At 32.5% G+C, this 18902-nt stretch overlaps 2 protein-coding genes across 3 annotated transcripts; one reads left to right on the top strand and one right to left on the bottom strand.

The window, feature by feature from the left end:
• Nucleotides 1-1550: 1550 nt before the first annotated feature.
• LOC126776189 (uncharacterized) lies at nucleotides 1551-8080 on the bottom strand (the record flags this gene model as incomplete). The annotated part of the gene is made up of 9 exons (XM_050498489.1): nucleotides 1551-1700; nucleotides 2669-2753; nucleotides 3226-3361; nucleotides 3729-3969; nucleotides 4275-4402; nucleotides 5023-5156; nucleotides 6233-6426; nucleotides 6629-6781; nucleotides 7532-8080. Coding segments are annotated over 9 exons (1770 nt in total), but the record flags the coding sequence as incomplete, so codon positions are not given.
• Nucleotides 8081-8696: 616 nt separating this feature from the next.
• On the top strand, nucleotides 8697-18829 carry LOC126776122 (protein preli-like). Of its 2 annotated transcripts, none has more exons than XM_050498413.1 (7): nucleotides 8697-8935; nucleotides 9326-9506; nucleotides 9792-9899; nucleotides 11930-12035; nucleotides 15169-15318; nucleotides 16163-16331; nucleotides 16759-18829. In XM_050498413.1, the coding sequence occupies exons 2-6, from the start codon at nucleotides 9415-9417 to the stop codon at nucleotides 16313-16315; spliced, it is 609 nt and encodes a 202-aa protein (XP_050354370.1). In that variant the 5' UTR covers nucleotides 8697-8935; nucleotides 9326-9414; the 3' UTR covers nucleotides 16316-16331; nucleotides 16759-18829. The 2 variants fall into 2 exon arrangements, with proteins under 2 accessions (XP_050354370.1, XP_050354372.1); XM_050498415.1 differs by lacking the exon at nucleotides 8697-8935 and adding an exon at nucleotides 9083-9173.
• The last annotated feature ends 73 nt before the right edge of the window (nucleotides 18830-18902 follow it).

Here is an 18902-nt window from a genome sequence, read left to right on the forward strand (position 1 = left end):
ATTCTAAGTTGTATCCAAAGTAATAAATTTCCTCTCGTGTAAATAGAGAAATACTTTTGTACCTGCTCCGGATCGTTAGGGTTTTTATGAATGTGGGATTAGAAAAATATCTATTATATGCCATTGCCGATCTTATTACGTAGTAAGGAACGCATTTTTAATTGTAAATTAGAATAACTTCATTAATATAAAACGCGAATGTGTATTCTCTACGCGAGTAATAAGGTTGATATCGGCATGCGATGTAACATGGGCTTGATAGTTTTTTTTTTAATTTATAATATTGTCACTAAAATTGCAATTCTTTTTTTTTTGTCTGTATTTCGTTCGGTTTTTTTTTAATCGATATCGATTTACTTTCGTAAGTCCTTTTCGGGTCATTTTTAGTCATAATAATTATTAACGTATTTTTTTTTTAAATTTGACAAATTATCGATATATATTTTGTCTATGATCTTGCGTCATGCATAAATTTTTCCGCGTTTAGTTTTTTTTTTTAATTTAGATAATGTATTTTTCTTCTTTTTTGTGAATTAGACCAAATATATCTGGCAGTGGGTTTTGAATTGAAATATTTTTTATGTCCATCCGAGGCGAATAGTTGTAGGTTTATCGTCTGGTTGTTTTTTTTTTTTTTTAATTATAATTTCGCTTTCGTATGAAAGTCGACAAGTGTGTCTCGTTATATCTAGTAGACGCTTGAACAATAAATAAATACCTGTACGTACTTTAAATTTTTTTTTTATTTTATACATTAATTAATACCCCTAAAATGTGACAGCGATTCAAATTATCTTTGTCGATTCATTTTAATATAACATTTATAACGCAGTACACTCAACTGTGTGCAATGCGATATTAAAAAAAAAAAACTATATTTGCACGCCAGCTTATGTACGTCGTAGTACCGTGCGTACAACAATTGACTTGTGTTTCTCTGCAATCGGATATCGGACTGTCGAACTAAACACTGACTTTTACAGACAAACGGCCCTGTTTATAAAGGTTGCTGAGTGGCTGTTTAGTTAACCACTGATTTATCCTTTTGATTTCACATTCGAAAGAAGAAGACAGCATAATTTCACTAATCAAAAGTCGATGTATTTTAAAATATTTTGTATTAAAGATGAAAAAGTGTACGAGACGATATAAAAAAAATTATGAAGAAAGTAAGGAAAAAAATTTTTTTTTTTTAAATTAAAAACAGTTTTATGTTAAAATAGCAACTAAACAATAGGAGACATAAGTGCAAGGTGTCAATAATAAAAAATAGATTATTGTAAGCAATTGGCAGGTTTATGTTCTTAAGTTGTCAACTTATTCGTGTACATAGGCTATACATCCGTTACGTTTATAACTTAAAGTTTTAAAACGTGAGAGTTATAGGTACCATCATGTGTATAGTGACTTAAGTAACAAATTAAAAAAAAAAAAAGTATAAAAATGTGACGTCATCCACTTATGTCTTCAATTTTATATCAAATTAAAAATTTAAACTTTTTCATAGTAGAGTAAAAAAATTGTTTTTTTTTTAATTTAAAAAAAAAACACTAAATGTAATAGTTTTCTAAAGTTCTTATGAGGTCTTGTTGGATAATATGTGCGTTGTATGCGAATTGTACTTCACTATCGTCTGACTCTTCCGGTTTACGACGCTTCACCTGTTTCGCTTTCCACGCGTCTACTTTTTGATTATATTTCTGAAAAAAAAACGATCTTATTTTATTTAAAAACATTTATGCATCATTTTTATTATTTAAATATTCTATATAACTTTGGATTCGTCTTTACAAATCGTGAAAAAGGCCGGTTGGCGTGGTTGGTAGAACACTTGCCTTTCACGTCGAAGGTTGTAGGTTCGATTCCCACCCAGGACAGATATTTGTGTGCATGAACATGTCTGATTGTCATGAGTCTGGGTGTAATTATCTATATAAGTATGTATTTACAAAAGAAAAATAGTGTATGTAGTATATAAGTTGTCTGGTTTCCATAGTACAAGTTTGCTTAGCTTGGGATCAGATGACCGTGTGTGAATAATGTCCCAGGATATTATTATATCTACAGCACATGAAGCTCTTATATTAAATAAGCAACAGCAAAGGTTTACAATTCAAAAGAACTTGTTTATTTATCTCAGTAACGGCTTCTAACGATTGGGCTCAAATCAAATATATATATAAAGCTCCACTTTTTAAGTTTATTTATATATGTGTTTCATGAAACACAAAAATAAATTATAACTATTATAATTATACCGGACGAACCTCGGTCGCTCTATCTTATTCTTCAAACAATTACTGTGTATAATCCTCATATAATATTTATTTGCGCCTTAGGTCATGTAAATAGCCGGATTAAAAAAAAATAGGTCGACAAATAAAATCTCCAGGACCAGTGGACCACCTACGCCCGTAAACTGACTGTCTAACTTCACTATCAAGTAACCCATTTGCTCATTTGTATTTAATAATTTTAATAATAAAACTGGAATAAACATCAGTTATTACGCCGTTCGATAACGTTCTTTTTAAGACCACAGATTATATATAATTTATATATTCTGTGATCTAAGATATTTACGTCAAAATATTATGTACTCGCTTTACGAGTTATTGTAAATAGCTCATACTTATGTCAATTATTGCTTGTGTATTAAATTGTTTACCTGTAAACGATCGTTATGTATTTTATCACGATACATCATAGCTTCTTGTTTCATCTTCGCCAAATCATTTTCTGTTTTCTTAAATCTATTTATTAAATAATAATTTATAATATTAGGAACAATGCAGAAATATAAATATGTCACAATTTAATAGATAGTAAATATTACAAAAATGACAATCTTCGATTACTTTTTTAATTTGTAGTTCCGTAATCCGTAACAGCCTGTGAATGTCCCACTGCTGGGCTAAAGGCCTCCTCTCCTCTTTTTGAGGAGAAGGTTTGGAGCTTATTCCACCACGCTGCTCCAATGCGGGTTGGTAGAATTCACATGTGGCAGAACTTCAGTGAAATTAGACACATGCAGGTTTCCTCACGATGTTTTCCTTCACCGTAAAGCACGAGATGAATTATAATCACAAATTAAGCACATGAAAATTCAGTGGTGCTTGCCCGGGTTTGATTAATTTGTAGTTAATATTTTGTTTTACCAATACAGTCAATATTTATGCTTGATAAATCTTGACAACTTATTTAGAACTGTAAACCATGACGTACTTTTGCGACAGCAGCATATGAGATATGTGGTGTATTGGATTCTTTGGGCGAGTCTCGGCCACGTCGTTCAACACTTCGGGTAAAACATGTCCAAAAGTGTCCCATAAATATTTTACTGTTTTGGAGTCCAGTTTACCTTAAACATATTTATATAATTGTCGAAAGAAAACTTTTTCGGTCACGATTATATCAAAATTCCAAATCGCATTCAGGTGCAACGTGTTATGTATAATAGAAAATAGGTAATGTTTGAATGAATATTTTATGCCGCAAAAAGGTTTCGTATCTGTTCTAAATATTTAGTTTTACGCGCCAGTATTTTATTTTTGTAAAGAAAAAAGGCAAAGTTGTCGATTCACTTGATAGTAATCTTATGTCGTAAATGTGGCATTTAAAATCTATATCTGATAGTAATAGAGATATGATTTTTAATTTGCTGAGAATGGTGACGAAGCAATAAATAGGGTATCGTCACCATACTTCTCAAATTTTCTTATCTGTACCTTTTATATCAACGGGTTCTACGTCAGGCAATATAACTTCGGCAAGTGGGTCTTTAATTTTCATGCGGCATTCGTTTTTAACTTCTTCCGAATGTCCACAATCCTTGGAAGCCTTAGAGAATAGATCTTTACTGATCCTATAAGTGCTTGTACATGGAGCTAATTGATATAGTTTTTCTCCATTTTCATTGATAATGAAGCGACCCATATTATCATAATAATATTTCTCATTCTCATGTTTCTGGAAAGTAAAAGAAAAATTTCAGCAATGGCCAGATATTGCTCTCCTGTTGAGTTCTCGGCTCTCATAAAGATGAAGGGCTCAGAAATTCCAACTCACACTTCTGCAGATTTACAAATGCGATCGATTTACAAATCAAACGTCTTGACGATTTTAGCACTACAGAACTAGTTTTTTAATACAAACTAAGCATAGGAGGAAATAAGCGAAACTCGAAGACTTTCCTAATGGACACATTCCCGTTATTTATTAGAAAAAAAAATGAAAGATACAAAATATAATATATCATCAAATGTTTGTCATACGTCAACGAAGTCTCCAGTACAATTGACGTGGTAACTTTTAAGGCCATAATCGAATACGTAGCACTGATGACCATATTCGTCTACGTAATATGTGCCGACATTATCTGAATAGAAAATTCGATTTGGACCTGAAATATAAGACATTTATAAACATTCAATTAAAAGATAATTTCTGATATATTTGGTGGAAAAAATATCTATGTGTGAAGTGGAAACGTTTAAATCATCAGCTGTATCAATTTGTATATATGCGATGTTTACCTAGCATATACCAAACAAATAAATAAAAGAAAACACCGCAACCTCTTAAAGCAACACGAGATATTCACTTCAGAGCTGCAAACAGTTCTGAACTATCCAAAGCAGTTGGCCCATTTGCTTAAGTCTAATTTAAGATTCATTTAAAAAGAAAATGTATTTTTTATAAAATAGGAAGGCGGACGAGCATATGGTCCACCTGATGGTAAATGGTCACCAACGCCCATATATATTGGCATTGTAAGAAATGTTAACCATCGCTTACATCGCCAATGTGCCACCAACTTTGGGAACTAAGATGTTATGTCCCTTGTGTCTGTAATTACACTGGCTCACTCACCCTTCAAACCGGAACACAACAATACCAAGTACTGCTGTTTTGCGGTAGAATATCTAATGAGTGGGTAGTACCTACTCAAACGAGCTTGCACAAAGCTCTACCACCAGTAAACTAATTACTTAAATGTATACTAATTACTTAAAATATTACCTCTTACTGCAAAAAAAGTTACCAAGGCCTTTGCCGCATTCAACTTTAACGCCCTTATTTGTTCCAACTTTTGCTGGAATTTCTCTTCCACCTTTTCACTATATTTCAATTTTTGTTCTAGTATTTCGGTATCCCTTTAAAACGTGTTGCAAAATGTATATGAACTATTAAAGATTATTACCAGGACCGACTTGAAATTCATTTATTTATTAGATTGAACAAAAATAATATAGGCTGTTATGCTGCTATTTATTTCTTGTCGTACTTCATCTAGCGCCAAAAACAGACTACAAGAGGGGACTACAACGAGATTTAGACGCGTCTGCTCCATGATGATGGAAGTCTACCCCAAACATGTCCAGAATTCCTCGATAAATAACATGAATTGAAATGGTATACAAAAATAATAATATTTTAAACATATACGAGGTATTGAACGGAAAAACAAAGATATCATAAAAATGATATGAAATAATAATGTTGGGCAGATTCATATTGTATTAAAATTTGAAATAGATTGCAATGATAAATAATAAGTATCCACAGTTATTAAAGGTGGCATTTCATTACTTTTACTTTCTTAAATTCATTTTTAAGATTAATAATGAAATATTTGCATTAATATAGCCAAATACAGCTGTACATAAAAACGTCGTTTTGCGGTGAAAAAAACTATTAAGTAACCAGTTTTTAAAAACTAATCAGATAAAAACTGACTTCTCTCTATCTGTCATCATTGATTTGAATGAAGTAGACACATTTTAACTAATCACCCCTAAACAAAATTAATAGGCATTGGCGATAGTGTAGGTATAACTGCCTCGTTGGTCTAGTGGCTTGATGTAAGGCCGCAGACCCGGAGGTCCTGGGTTCAATTCCCATTTCTGGCCAATAAAAAGTTATTGGGTTTTTCTGTCAGAAAATTCTCAGTAGCAGCCCGAAGTCTAGAAGTTGGAAGTGTGTACGCTCCCGTGCCTCGGAAAGCATGTAAAGCCGTTGGTCTCTTTCCGTTCGTGTCGGATTGCTGTTCCATCGGATTATTAGAGTTAGGGAATAGAGAGTGCAGTGTGTTTGCGCACATACTTGTGCACTTTAATATTTCCTGCGTAGTTGGCTAATCTCTCTTGAGATTGGCCGCCGTGGCCGAAATCGGTCTGGAGACATTATTATTATAGCGTAGGTATATGCTTAGCTTTATTCAGTTTCCTACTTTAAAGACTTAAATAACTTCTCTTGTTCTAGAACTTTTTCTTCTTCGGCCTGTATTTTTTTCAGCGTTTTCTCAATTTGTTGAAATTCATGCATTTTCGATTCCCAATAATTAAATTCCTCTTGCAGACGTTGTATCGGTATGAGCTTGGAATCTTGGATTTTGTCTTTTATTATGGCCATACTGCGTTGAACCTATATTTATATTTTATAATAAAATACAATTAAATACTAGTTTTTTTAAGAATATCTACAACATTTCGAAACATTTTAATTAGTAATCTTAAAATTCTGTTACAATTATATTAATGTTGAATGATATAATAGCTTCCTCTTTTCTAATATTTATTAAAACATTGTATAAAAATGAGTTGTACTGTTTTGTGTGTAAACTCACTTCAGCAAGTTCCACCGATGACCTTACGTCCTGTCGGGACAGCATCAGATGTTCTTTATTCTTCTCGTAAAGCCGGATTAACAAATGGGAAATATTTACTTCAGATATCTCTCGCATAGCACGCACGTTGTTCCGAAGGTGATTCGAAATCTCCTGAAGGCTTACGCTTATACGGTCAATCTAGTAAAAACAGCCGAGATGGCCCAGTGGTAAGAATGCCTGAATCTTAACCGAAACCAAACCCGGGCAAGCACCACTGAATTTTCATGTGCTTTATTTGTGATTATAATTCATCTCGTACTTTACGGTGAAGAAAAACATCGTGACCAACCTGGCTGACCAATCAACCTGCATGTGTCCAATTTCACTGAAATTCATCATCCACATGTGTATTCCACCAACCCGCATTGGAGCAGCGTGGTGAAATAAGCTTCAAACTTTCTCCTCAAAAAGGGAGAGCAGGCCTTAGTCCAGCAGTGGAACGTTCACGGGCTGTTACTAGTAAAAATAATAGCCTGTGAGCGTTCCACTGTTGTGCAAATACTTTTCTCGTAACAAAAAGGTTTGAAGTTAATTTCATCATGTCTCTTCACTGCTGATTCGTTTGGATAAATATCTGGCAGAATTTGATGAGACGTTTGCAGGTTTCCCTCCGACGTTTTTATTCACGACCGAGCGTGGGGTGTAGTTCAACATGAAACAAATTATAGTTACATTAATTCTAATTAGTGCTCGCCTAGGTATAATCTCGAGTAGTTTATTTTATCTTTAGCTTAATTTAGGCATCACTGTAGTTTTCAAAGAGGAAGTATTCTTTTACTGAAAAAGAAAAATCCTAATACGAAATATTATAGAACTCTCCATGCTGACGTTATGTTTTATAAAAAAAGGTAATCTACTAACAACTGAGCTAAGTCCATTTGCTATACAATCGTTCGTAAAAACAAGTATATCATTTTTTTTCTTTAAAGAAATCGGAAAATGTTCTTTTGCAAATTCTTCTATCTTATTTTGCTTTTCGAGCCCATTGAGCTTTTCTTTTAACATAAAAAGTCGTTTCATGAAATCTTCATATTTGTCATGTAGATTATTGTATATTTCTTCCTCGAGCGGAGTTTCAATTGGAAGAAATTGTTGTTGAAAATCCGCTTGCCCTTCTTGATGAATAAATATCGTTTTCTTCATCATTTGCAGTAATTCTTCCTTACTTATAACGTGGCTACATCTGTCTGCTTCTTTTATTGCTTTATCCATTTCTTCAATCCAGAGGTCGGTAAAGCTATTAAGGATTGTTTTTAATTCACCATAGTAAGTATGATACGATCCATCTTCAAATTTTATTTGTTCAAGAAGCCGCATATAATGTTTTAGAATTGGTGTTATATCGTCATTTAATATAATATAAGGTTCGTTTAACGATAGTTCTCTTAATCTTTTTATGTATTTTTTAAAAACATACATTTTTGAAAAATATTAAAAGGCAACAATATACGGAATAAATGTGCCCTTCACTATTTTTTTTTATTTTTTCTGGCGAATATCCACGCTATTTGTCATCTATAGGAAGTTTATGTACTCTTTGCTGTCAACTCTTATAAATTACTTATTATATATGTATACTTATATATTACTTAAGTATATATGTATACTTCCTATATAAGAGTTATAATAGTCCAGTTAAATAGGCTGACATTTCGTGATCATTAAGAACGTAGGGTTCACCATACACACAAGCTAATATCATGAATTTACCATGTTTACTGAAGATTTAACATTGGAGGGAAGAGATTCGTCTATACAATCTAGGAGACAATTTAAAAATATAATATTATAATAGATAAATAATATGACGTTAAAATTTGTGTAATTTTATTCGTTTTGAACTTTTTTTTTAACGTGTTGAACCACACACACACAACCATAATGTTAATAATCATGAACACACAACCATATTGTTAATAATCATCGCAGACACAAGTTTCTCTGTATACGATAATTATCAACATGAACTTGGAAATCGCAGACAATAAATAATAGGTTATCTGTTACTTTAATGTCACATTACAATTTTAATCTGTAGTGTAAGATCAAATTTCTGTGTGGACTCTGGAATTATCTGTGAAAAATATTATCAGAATTCAGAATTTTATCAAAAACCTTTGAAATATGAATGATAACATGAGGTATTTGAAGAAATCAATCATCGTACATTTAAAATAGATTTCGAGGAGTGAAATAGTGACGGTGTAAAATCTATTACACCTATTAACGTTACAATAATACGCTCCTGTTTATTTCCGGCTAAAGGTAACTATTTATTTTTTCCATAAATTACATTACCAATGTGCTTTATACTTTAAGTTCATTAACATATGTAGCAGAAATAAATAAATGGTCAGATTTAAGTTATTTAGCAAAAAAGATACATTTGATCGATTTTAATTGGCTTTAATTATTGTATTGAAATTTTTAAATTGCTTCATTATAAAGATTTATACGTGACCAAAGTCACGAAGGACATGCTTTGTTTACATGTGGGAAATAGGTACTTTAAAGGTGTTAGCCGTTTCTTACTGAAATTATATTTTGACCTAGTTGCAGTGTTTATGTAATCCGATCAGTAATATGATATGTATTCTGTGCATGTGATTATATGTTAGTAAATGGACGTGATCTTCAAATTTCTGTGTTTAACAGGTTTTAAACGCGATAAACAATGGTGCATTGAAAAGTGAACCTCTTGTTAACAAGCATTCCAATATTTATAATTTAAGAATTAAAGAAAAATGGCAAGATATTATGAAAACTCGACAACATTCAATTATAGCTGGGAACAAGTTGCTCGCGGTTATTGGAAGAGATATCCTAATCCACAAAGGTATTATAAATAAGTCTTTATTTATGCTTTATGCTCAATAGCTTGATTATTAAAATATATTTTATTATATTTCTACCAACCCGCATTGGAGCAGCGTGGTGGAATAAGCTCCAAACCTTCTCCTCAAAAGGGAGAGGAGGCCTTAGCCCAGCAGTGGGACATTAACAGGCTGTTACTGTACTGTTATGCTTTATGCTCAATAGCTTGATTATTAAAATATATTTTAGATGACCATATTTAAAAAAATACTAGTTTTAAGTTCGATTTTGTATATTATTGTTTCAGTACGCATGTATTATCTGAAGACACATGGAGTAGACAAGTGAAGGATGGGTGCTTGTATACAAAAAGACTATTGACAAAAACAAATAGGGTACCGAAATGGGGCGAAAGGTATGTCCTATACTTAATCTATTCAGCTTATGTACAATATTTAGTTGTGTTTATTGCTATGGCTTAAAAATGTCTAGTGTGCTGTAGTGTGTTTTTTCTAATTAATGCCTAAAAACAATATTACTCTATTCACGACATAAATTCTTTAACTGTAAAATATTTTTGTTGTTTTATAATGATAACAATCATTAAACATAATAACTGAATGAAACAGTAATATGAAGGTATTTGTAAGTATATATTAATATGACTATAGTTCTACATTTATTTATGTATAATATGCTTTGTACATTTAAATTAAAGACTACTTATACGATTTTATTTAATCATCTGACATTTCAAAATCAAGCTTTAATCAAGATTTCCTAATAAGTAAACATTGAGGTCATGGTTGACCAAGGCTAACAGAGATATTGACAAATTATTAGTATTAGGTGAGCTGCTATGGTTCAGCGACAAGAATAATTCCATTTTTGAGAAACAACTTGAAGTTTTAAATACAACAAAAATAAACAATGATATAAACTGTTCAGTATTTATTCTTGATTTTTAATATAAATTCTCTTCTTACAAGAAAAGAAATATAGACTTATTGTGGTAGGTTCCCACCACTGTCAGTGAAGTTTCCCACCATTGTGTGAAGTGTCATAAATATTTTAACGTTTTTAATGTACCATAGATAAATTTTTAGATATAATAACAACAATAACAATATAACTAATTTTCTTTTTATTTCAATAATATTAATTGAATTATTATTCTCTGTGTTATTCTTAGAACTGAAAAAATTGAATTGAGTTTCTTTTGTAGTACATCTTTACACTTGAAGTGTAATATCTAAAGATTTTTTATCATATTTCTCGTTTTTTGCTATGTAATTATTAAAATGTATAAAATACTCATTTAAATTGTTTTTAAAATAAATCATTACTCTTTGTATTATGTAGTAATGACAATTAATTATTAAATGTAACTTTAATTCTCTTAAATTAATAGAAAGAAGACCTCTTTTGTGTTCATATTCAATACATATTCATCCAATTGAGTTGAAATTACATACTTTGAACATACATAGTTGTTGTTTGTATATAGTTGAATATTTCTGGCATATCATCATTAAGCTTAAGAAGGTCACACTAGATTTATATATATAAAAAAAAAGATAAAAATTAAAATCATAATAAAATAGCTAGTTATATAATAGACATAACACTTAGGGTTATACAATTGTTGTTCTTTCGCTTATCGTCCAAGAGATTTAAAATTATCTTGTTTTCCCGAAGTCAGATAACAAGTAATGATAAGGAATTACAAAAACATTACTTGAGTGACCTTTCACTTTTAATGATTATTACCTTATTTAGAAAGTTAATAATATAAATTGTAAATATGTTTACATTTGTAAGTTGTTAATTATAATATTCACCTCCTAAAATTATTGTAATTAACAATCAATGTTTAATATTCTTTTCCTGATATATGAATGATGCCAAGCATATACGCTTTTATAATAAACATGTAATTGCAAACGCAAATTAATTTGTCTTAATCCGAAAATGTTACTACAGAGTTTAAAACAGGAGTTATCTCCTATTTTAAACTGCTTGCTCCTCATACAACTGTAGCATATCTATATATATAATAAATATTTCATATTTTAATACTGGTGGTAGGGCTTTGTGCAAGCTCGTCTGGGTAGGTACCACCCACTCATCAGATATTCTACCGCAAAACAGCAGTACTTGGTATTGTTGTGCTTCGGTTTGAAGGGTGAGTGAGCCAGTGTAATTACAGGCACAAGGGACATAAAATCTTAGTTCCCAAGGTTGGTGGCGCATTGGATATGTAAGCGATGGTTGACATTTCTTACAATGCAATGTCTAAAGGCGTTGGTGACCACTTACCATCAGGTTGTCCATATGCTCGTCCGCCTTCCTATTCTATAAAAAAAAAAAAAATTTAATTTGAAATGTTTCCTGTAAGTTCATGTAAGTTGTTTTTAATACTTATCAAGTTTTTATTATTTACAGGTTCTTCAATGCGAAATCGGTGAAGATTATAGAAGAAAGTGTAGTCGATCCGGAGAAAAAGGTTTTGGTTACATACACCAGAAATTTAGGCTACACAAAAGTTATGGTGAGTTTATTTTTTGATTTGCTTGAGATTTTATTTACATTTACTTTATACATATATGCGTATGATATATTATAGTGTGCGTGTGTGTTGTATGTATCTTTTTTTTTAAAGATAAAGCTTAATATGTCAATGTCGTCGGATAGAAAATCATTGGCTTAGGTGGTTAGGAACATCAGCCATACTTGCATAGAAGTAACGAGTTATGTAGGCATAAAAAACCCCTAAAAATATATGTTTAAAAATTCACAAATTTTTAAAGAATGAGTTTTAATTAATGATAACTTTTAACCATAAATAATTTTAAACAGTCCTACAGTTTCGAATTACATTATTAAAAAAAAAAAAAGATTATTTTTGTGTTTAATTTAGGTCAATTGTTCTAATAATGTATTTGACATAACGTAAAAAAAAAATTGTAGTTATTTACGTACGCACGTACTAAAATAGCCGTAAAAATTGTAAGGGCGAAAAGATAGCTCAATGCGATACGGTGTGTAGTATTATATACATTGTTTTGTATTATATTTTTTTTTAAAACAACTACGGTATGAAACCTTAATTGTAATGCCAAGTCGGTGAGCTTGTTGATTATAAAGTGATAGTCAAGGCCAGTAGGGCCGGCAGCGATATGTAAATAATATCATATATAAATACGCATAGGTCTATAAATAGGCAATGAAAAAAAAAACAAGTTTATTTCCTTTAAATTTTATTTGTCTGGTAGTTATTGATAAGCGTTGATGTTATAAAAAAGCCGAGATGGCCCTGTGGTAAGAATGCGTGAATCTTAACCGATGATCGTGGGTTCAAACCCGGGCAAGCACCACTGAATTTCATGTGCTTAATTTGTGATTATAATTCATCTCGTGCTTTACGGTGAAGGAAAACATCGTGAGGAAACCTGCATGTGTCTAATTTCACTGAAATTCTGCCACATGTGAATTCTACCAACCCGCATTGGAGCAGCGTGGTGGAATAAGCTCCAAACCTTCTCCTCAAAAAAGAGGAGAGGAGGCCTTTAGCCCAGCAGTGGGACATTCACAGGCTGTTACGGTTACGGTACGGTACGGTTGATGTTATCTATATATAAGTTAAGTATGTGCGTTATATATAGTCACAAACCTAATTTCATGTTAGCGAAGCTAGTAGATCAATAAATTATGGTGATAAGAGTAAAAAAAAAAGATAACCCTCAATGTCTCAATAATGATTTGAATTTCGATAACACACTAGTTTCTCCTCAAAAGGGAGAGGAGGCCTTAGCCCAGCAGTGGGACATTAACAGGCTGTTACTGTACTGTACTGTACTAGTGTTTGTAAAAAGAAGTTTTATTGGAAATATTGTCAAAGTGATATTTTCATTATTATTATTTTATAGAATAGAAAGGTGGACGAGCATTTCGGCCACCTGATGGTAAGTGGTCATCAACGCCATAGACATTGGCATGTAAGAAATGTTAACCATCGCTTACATCACTAATGCGCCACTAACCTTTGGAACTAAGATGTTATGTCCCTTGTGCCTGTAATAAATTACACTGGCTCACTCACCCTTCAAACCGGAACACAGCCAGAGTGGAGTCGCGAAGCCATTAGCAGTTAATGATGTTATTATAATATTACAATGTTTTTTTAATGCTTCACAACCTTGAATGCCAATGTTCTTAATGAGCATTGATTGTCGTCATTACTTACATATTTAATAGTTAATAACTCTGTGCAGTGATGCCAACTCCTACAGAATATTCCCCCTGGGACCAATTTCGAATTTCCCTAAATATCGATTAAGAACCCCAACACTTCTTTTTGTACACTCGGTTTGAGAGGTAATTTAAAATACAAAATAAAAATACATTCAAGTAGTATAAATTAGCTGTTGTATTTACCGGGTGCATTTTACACATTTAAATACATTAATTAATGACATAATAATATTAATGATGATAACAATGAAATTAAACGATTTTTATTTTTCATTCTGTGAGTAGAAATCGAAGCCTGGCCTTACGTGTTGTATAAGCACGCAGACCGTTGAGCTATTATTTCAATTTTAATATTATAGTTTTTTGATATTTCAGTTATAAGCCACACTTGGAGTTTATATTTTTGGTTTAGTTTATTGGTTGCGTTCGAGGCTTAATATAAATTGTAAAGAGTCGTACGTTTTTTTAAGGAAAAAAAAACTGAATAATAAACCCCAAAAAAATCCCCCTAAATAAATGTACCCCCTAAAAAACCCATGGACATCTTGATACCCCCCAAATTTGGGGGGAAAACCCCTAAGTTGGCATCATTGATTATGTGTTGTATAAAAAGTATGAATCTGATTACGATTAACTTCAACCGGGGATCCCGACCCCGATTCAGGGTTGCCAGTATGCCTATTTAATTTAAATAATTATTTTTTGGAATCCTATATTCAATACACTTATTGAATGATTTCCTTCTGACCGAACCTCCAGGCGAAGGCAGTGCGCTCTCTATTAAATTGTCGTTATTAATTAGTAATTGTTCAATAGAGTTAAAAATATTATTTACAAAAAAATACATCAGTTTGCAATCAACGTATCAAGCATAGATATGATTTGGTATTTGAATGTATTCAAATGAAAATAAACTCGATCGTCACGTGACCGTAGTATCGAGATGGCCCAGTGGTAAGAACGCGTGAATCTTAACAGATGATCGTTGGCTTAAACACGGGCAAGCACAACTGAATTTTCATGTGCTTAATTTGTGATTATAATTCATCTCGTGCTTTACGGTGAAGGAAAAACATCGCGAGGTAACCTGCATGTGTCTAATTTCTCTGAAATTCTGCCACATGTGTATTCCACCAACCCGCATTGGAGCAGCGTGGTGGAATAAGCTCCAAACCTTCTCCTCAAAGAGAGGAGAGGAGGAGGAGGAGCAGTGAGACATTCACAGGCTGTTACGGTACGTCACGTGACTCTGGGCTGATGTGTAACATGGTGGTTATTGTAAAAATGTTTCGTTAATGAAAGAAATATATTTTACTTCTTATAATAATATATGGCGAAGTTTGAAAGATAATTCACATAAAAGGGGTAGAATTTAACTCAACCTCTTTTTATTCTTATTTATGATTTTTAAATAAATGTTTTTGTTACAGAGTGTGGTAGAACGGGTGGAGTACAGGCCATCGGGTCCTGGACAGACGATAGCAAAACGCTCTGCCTGGATTGATTCGCAGGTGTTCGGATTCTCGAGAGCTATAAGGGCGTTTGGTCTCGATCGGTTCAGGAAGAATTGTAACCAGATGGTGAGCGGAATATACTATTATTATATATATACTACTAACTTTTACATTAATATTTTCCTAAATTTCAACGAAATAATCTCTGTTTATTTATAAATAAAGCATGTTTTATTATCATGTTTTATATGTGTGGTATGCATTTATATGTTTAAAAACTAATGATGTAATGACATTAATACAATGCGCATACGCGTTGTTCATTTATGTACCAATCACTACGATTCGTGCTTCTGTGTATGTTGTCGTCAAAGTAAAAATTAATTAAAAAGTATGTACAAACCGGTGGCGCACGGTTCGTATCCGATGCTAGAGTTGATTGAGAGGCGTGCCAGCAGGCTGATAGAAGACGACACATTGGTGGAGTCTAGACTCCAAAGTCTCGAACATCGACGTGTGGTTGCATCGCTTTCAGTCTTCTATCGGATACATTTCGGAGAATGTGCGCAGGAATTACATGAACTAATTCCTTCCGCCCCCTTTTACAATCGAACGGCCAGGCAAACGCGACCAAAGCGCCATAGGTACACAGTGCAAATTCCCCGCCTACGTACGAAGCGCTTTGAATCCACATTCATCATTCGCACTGCGAAACTGTGGAATGCTTTGCCCGAGTCCGTATTTCCTGATAGGTACAACGTTGGTGTCTTTAAATCCAGAGTGAACAGGTTTCTCTTAGGCAAGCGTGATATATCTCAGACCGTGTCGATGCTTAAGATCGGGCAAGTCAACGGTCAAACAAAAAAACGAAAACATTAAAAAAGACATGGCAACTCCTGCCGGCCATTAGCTAGTTAAATATGAAAGGTCATACATGTAGTGTTCCACTGTAATGTCCCGCACTCCGCAGGTGAGCGGCTTCAACCACGTGCTGCAGGGCATGTTCCCCCGCGCGCCGGCCGCGCACGCGCCGCCCGTGGCGCACGCGCTCAAGGAGATGCGCGACGCCGCCGCCGCCGCGCGCGCCACCGCCAGCGCGCTCTCCTCCGTGCAGCGCAGCTAACCGGACGCCGCGCACGGTACGCACCGCTAGCCCCCACCGGCCTCCCCGGTGGTAGCGGACTGCTAGATGACGCTAGTGTTTTTTTTTTATAGAATAGGAAGGCGGACGAGCATATGGGCCACCTGATGGTAAGTGGTCACTAACGCCCATAGACATTGGCATTGTAAGAAATGTCAACCATCGCTTGCATAGCCAATGCGCCACCAACCTTGGGAACTAAGATTTTATGTCCCTTGTGTGTCGACTATTCAGCGGCTATCTGAGCAGTCCAATTTGATTGCCGTTCAAGCAGAGTTTACAATTATTATATCGTAAATTCCACTGAGGAATATACCTATAATACCTAGATCTCAAGATTAGGCGACCGTTAGCAATGTAATAATGATATTATGTATATTTCAAATTTTACTGATTACAATAAAAAAAATTGTATCTGCTTACAGGTAAAGAGAGCTGTGAATGAAATCGGATCAATCTGTGACTTTGAATAAATAAATCAAACATAGTTATAAAAGCTAAATAGCTAACGCGATAAGTTAATTACTATTTTGCAAGTATGTTGATACGAAACAGCAGCCAATTTAAATTCAATAAATGTCACTATGTTGCACTCCTTATATAAGGTAAAAATATAGACTTCCAAATATATAAGACTAGTTAAAATGATGAGAGTAATTATATCTTGTGTAATGAAAATGTTGAAAGAGAGAGAAAAATTGTCCAATGTCTATACGTTACGTAATAATAAATATTATTGCCATATAAAATAATTCTAATATCTCTTAAAAATGTAAAAGTATTATAGCAACACTGCCATCTTTAATGAATGCATTCATGCTACTTGTACCTTAAAACAATGATATTACATTAAAATTCATATTTTATTATATTAGAACAGAAATTAACACTAACAATTTCTTTTGAGTTTATCAAATGGCGCCAAATACGCCATCTTGTTTCTCCAAATTTGAATTTATAATGTAATATTATTGTATACCACATTCCAACCGTGGGTTTTGTATTGTTCGAACACAGCGACCATTCTCCGAGTTGAATTTATAATTTACACTCATTGAAATAATGTTTCATGTGACGTCTATCGTAAACACAGTTTTCAAAAGTAAGAGTTTATAAATGGCTTCGCAGTAATTATGCATGTTAAGATTGAAGGCTCTAGTCCGCCAAAGTGGATAATCGAATGAGTCTTAGTAAAGCCAAGCGAAGAGGTGTGGAGACAACGATATTGCTAATGGGTGATTACGAAATATTTTTACGTTGGTTTATAAAGAACTTCGACTTCCGCTGACAACCAACACATGTACACCCACCTTTAGATAACAATAATTTTTTTTTATAAAATTGTAGTTGTAATTCAATGATATTATAACACATACAAATTAAACTTTTTCATTTTCTTTGTGGTGGTGCTGATTCTGTCATATATCTATCTCTTTCTAATTTTTGGTTTGGAAAATAGAATATACACAAGAGTAAAAGCACCACTATCATTTTGTTTTATTGTCTATTGTTATCAGAGAAAATGTAGATATTGTTGATGTATTTTGTTTATATATAGATTCATTTTAGGTCAAGATAATATATACAGGAAGGTTTTTCTTTTTAAATATGCAGCAATCAATTTTTATGTATGCATTACGATTAAATATTAAAGTATAACTTTAAGCTGACTGCGACAAGAAAATAGTTTTATTATAAATTGATTAAAACATTATAAAATGTGATTCAGGAGAAATTGAGCAACTTCTTTGGTATTGTTCTTCCCAATTATCAAGCTTAAGTCTATACAAGTGTCCGTTAAAAAATTGACAATATGATGTGTCTGTAATCTTTAATATTTTTCATTGTACAAGAAAAATGTAAATCGAAAATTTATATTTATAATAATATATAATTGTATATAAATAGCTTGTAAATTATTAAATTCGTGTCTATTACTAGGAAATTTCCATAATTATAATTGCGTGATTCATTATTGCTTTCACGTGAATGTGCAATAAAACAGGCGAGTAAAAAGCATGGAATTAAAATACAATTTTATTTTCTAAAAAAAAGATTATTATATTTTTTAAATTATATCAGTTACTTCGCCTTAAAATTTGAGGGCATATAAAAAAAACTTATTGTCCATGCTTTTTTATTGATCTGTGTATAAATTTATAAGCAATTGGTTATTGTTGTGATGAATACTCTTAAAAATACAAATGCATTTACAGCAATAAAAATTACACGAAAATGTCTATTTACTATGACTTATTCGCATGATAATATTTTTGTATTGAAGCATTTTATATATTTGCATTGCAATATCAAGTGCATAATATGCTATCCTAATCAAAAGTCTATTATGTGGTTCTTATTTAAGATATTTTAAACCTCTCGACTTTGGGAGTATAATAATTATTTATAATTAAGATTTAATGTTAATTGGTAACATTAAAAAAATTAGAAGTAGTTACCATTGCATTATCAAAAAAATTAAAATACTGATAATTAAAGAGCAAATGTTGTTTTATTATTTTTACCCTTTTTTTTAAATACCATTATTTTTAAACCGATTCCAATATCT

The sequence above is a fragment of the Nymphalis io genome, chromosome 19 (genome assembly GCF_905147045.1).
Source record: "Nymphalis io chromosome 19, ilAglIoxx1.1, whole genome shotgun sequence".
Lineage (NCBI taxonomy): Eukaryota > Metazoa > Arthropoda > Insecta > Lepidoptera > Nymphalidae > Nymphalis > Nymphalis io.

Coding starts and splice junctions, on each gene's coding strand:
- LOC126776122 (XM_050498413.1), top strand. CDS start 9,415: ATGGCAAGATATTATGAAAACTCGACAACATTCAATTATAGCTGGGAA. Junction 12,036..15,168: donor TAGGCTACACAAAAGTTATG/GTGAGTTTATTT, acceptor TTTTTGTTACAG/AGTGTGGTAGAACGGGTGGA. Junction 15,319..16,162: donor GGAAGAATTGTAACCAGATG/GTGAGCGGAATA, acceptor CGCACTCCGCAG/GTGAGCGGCTTCAACCACGT.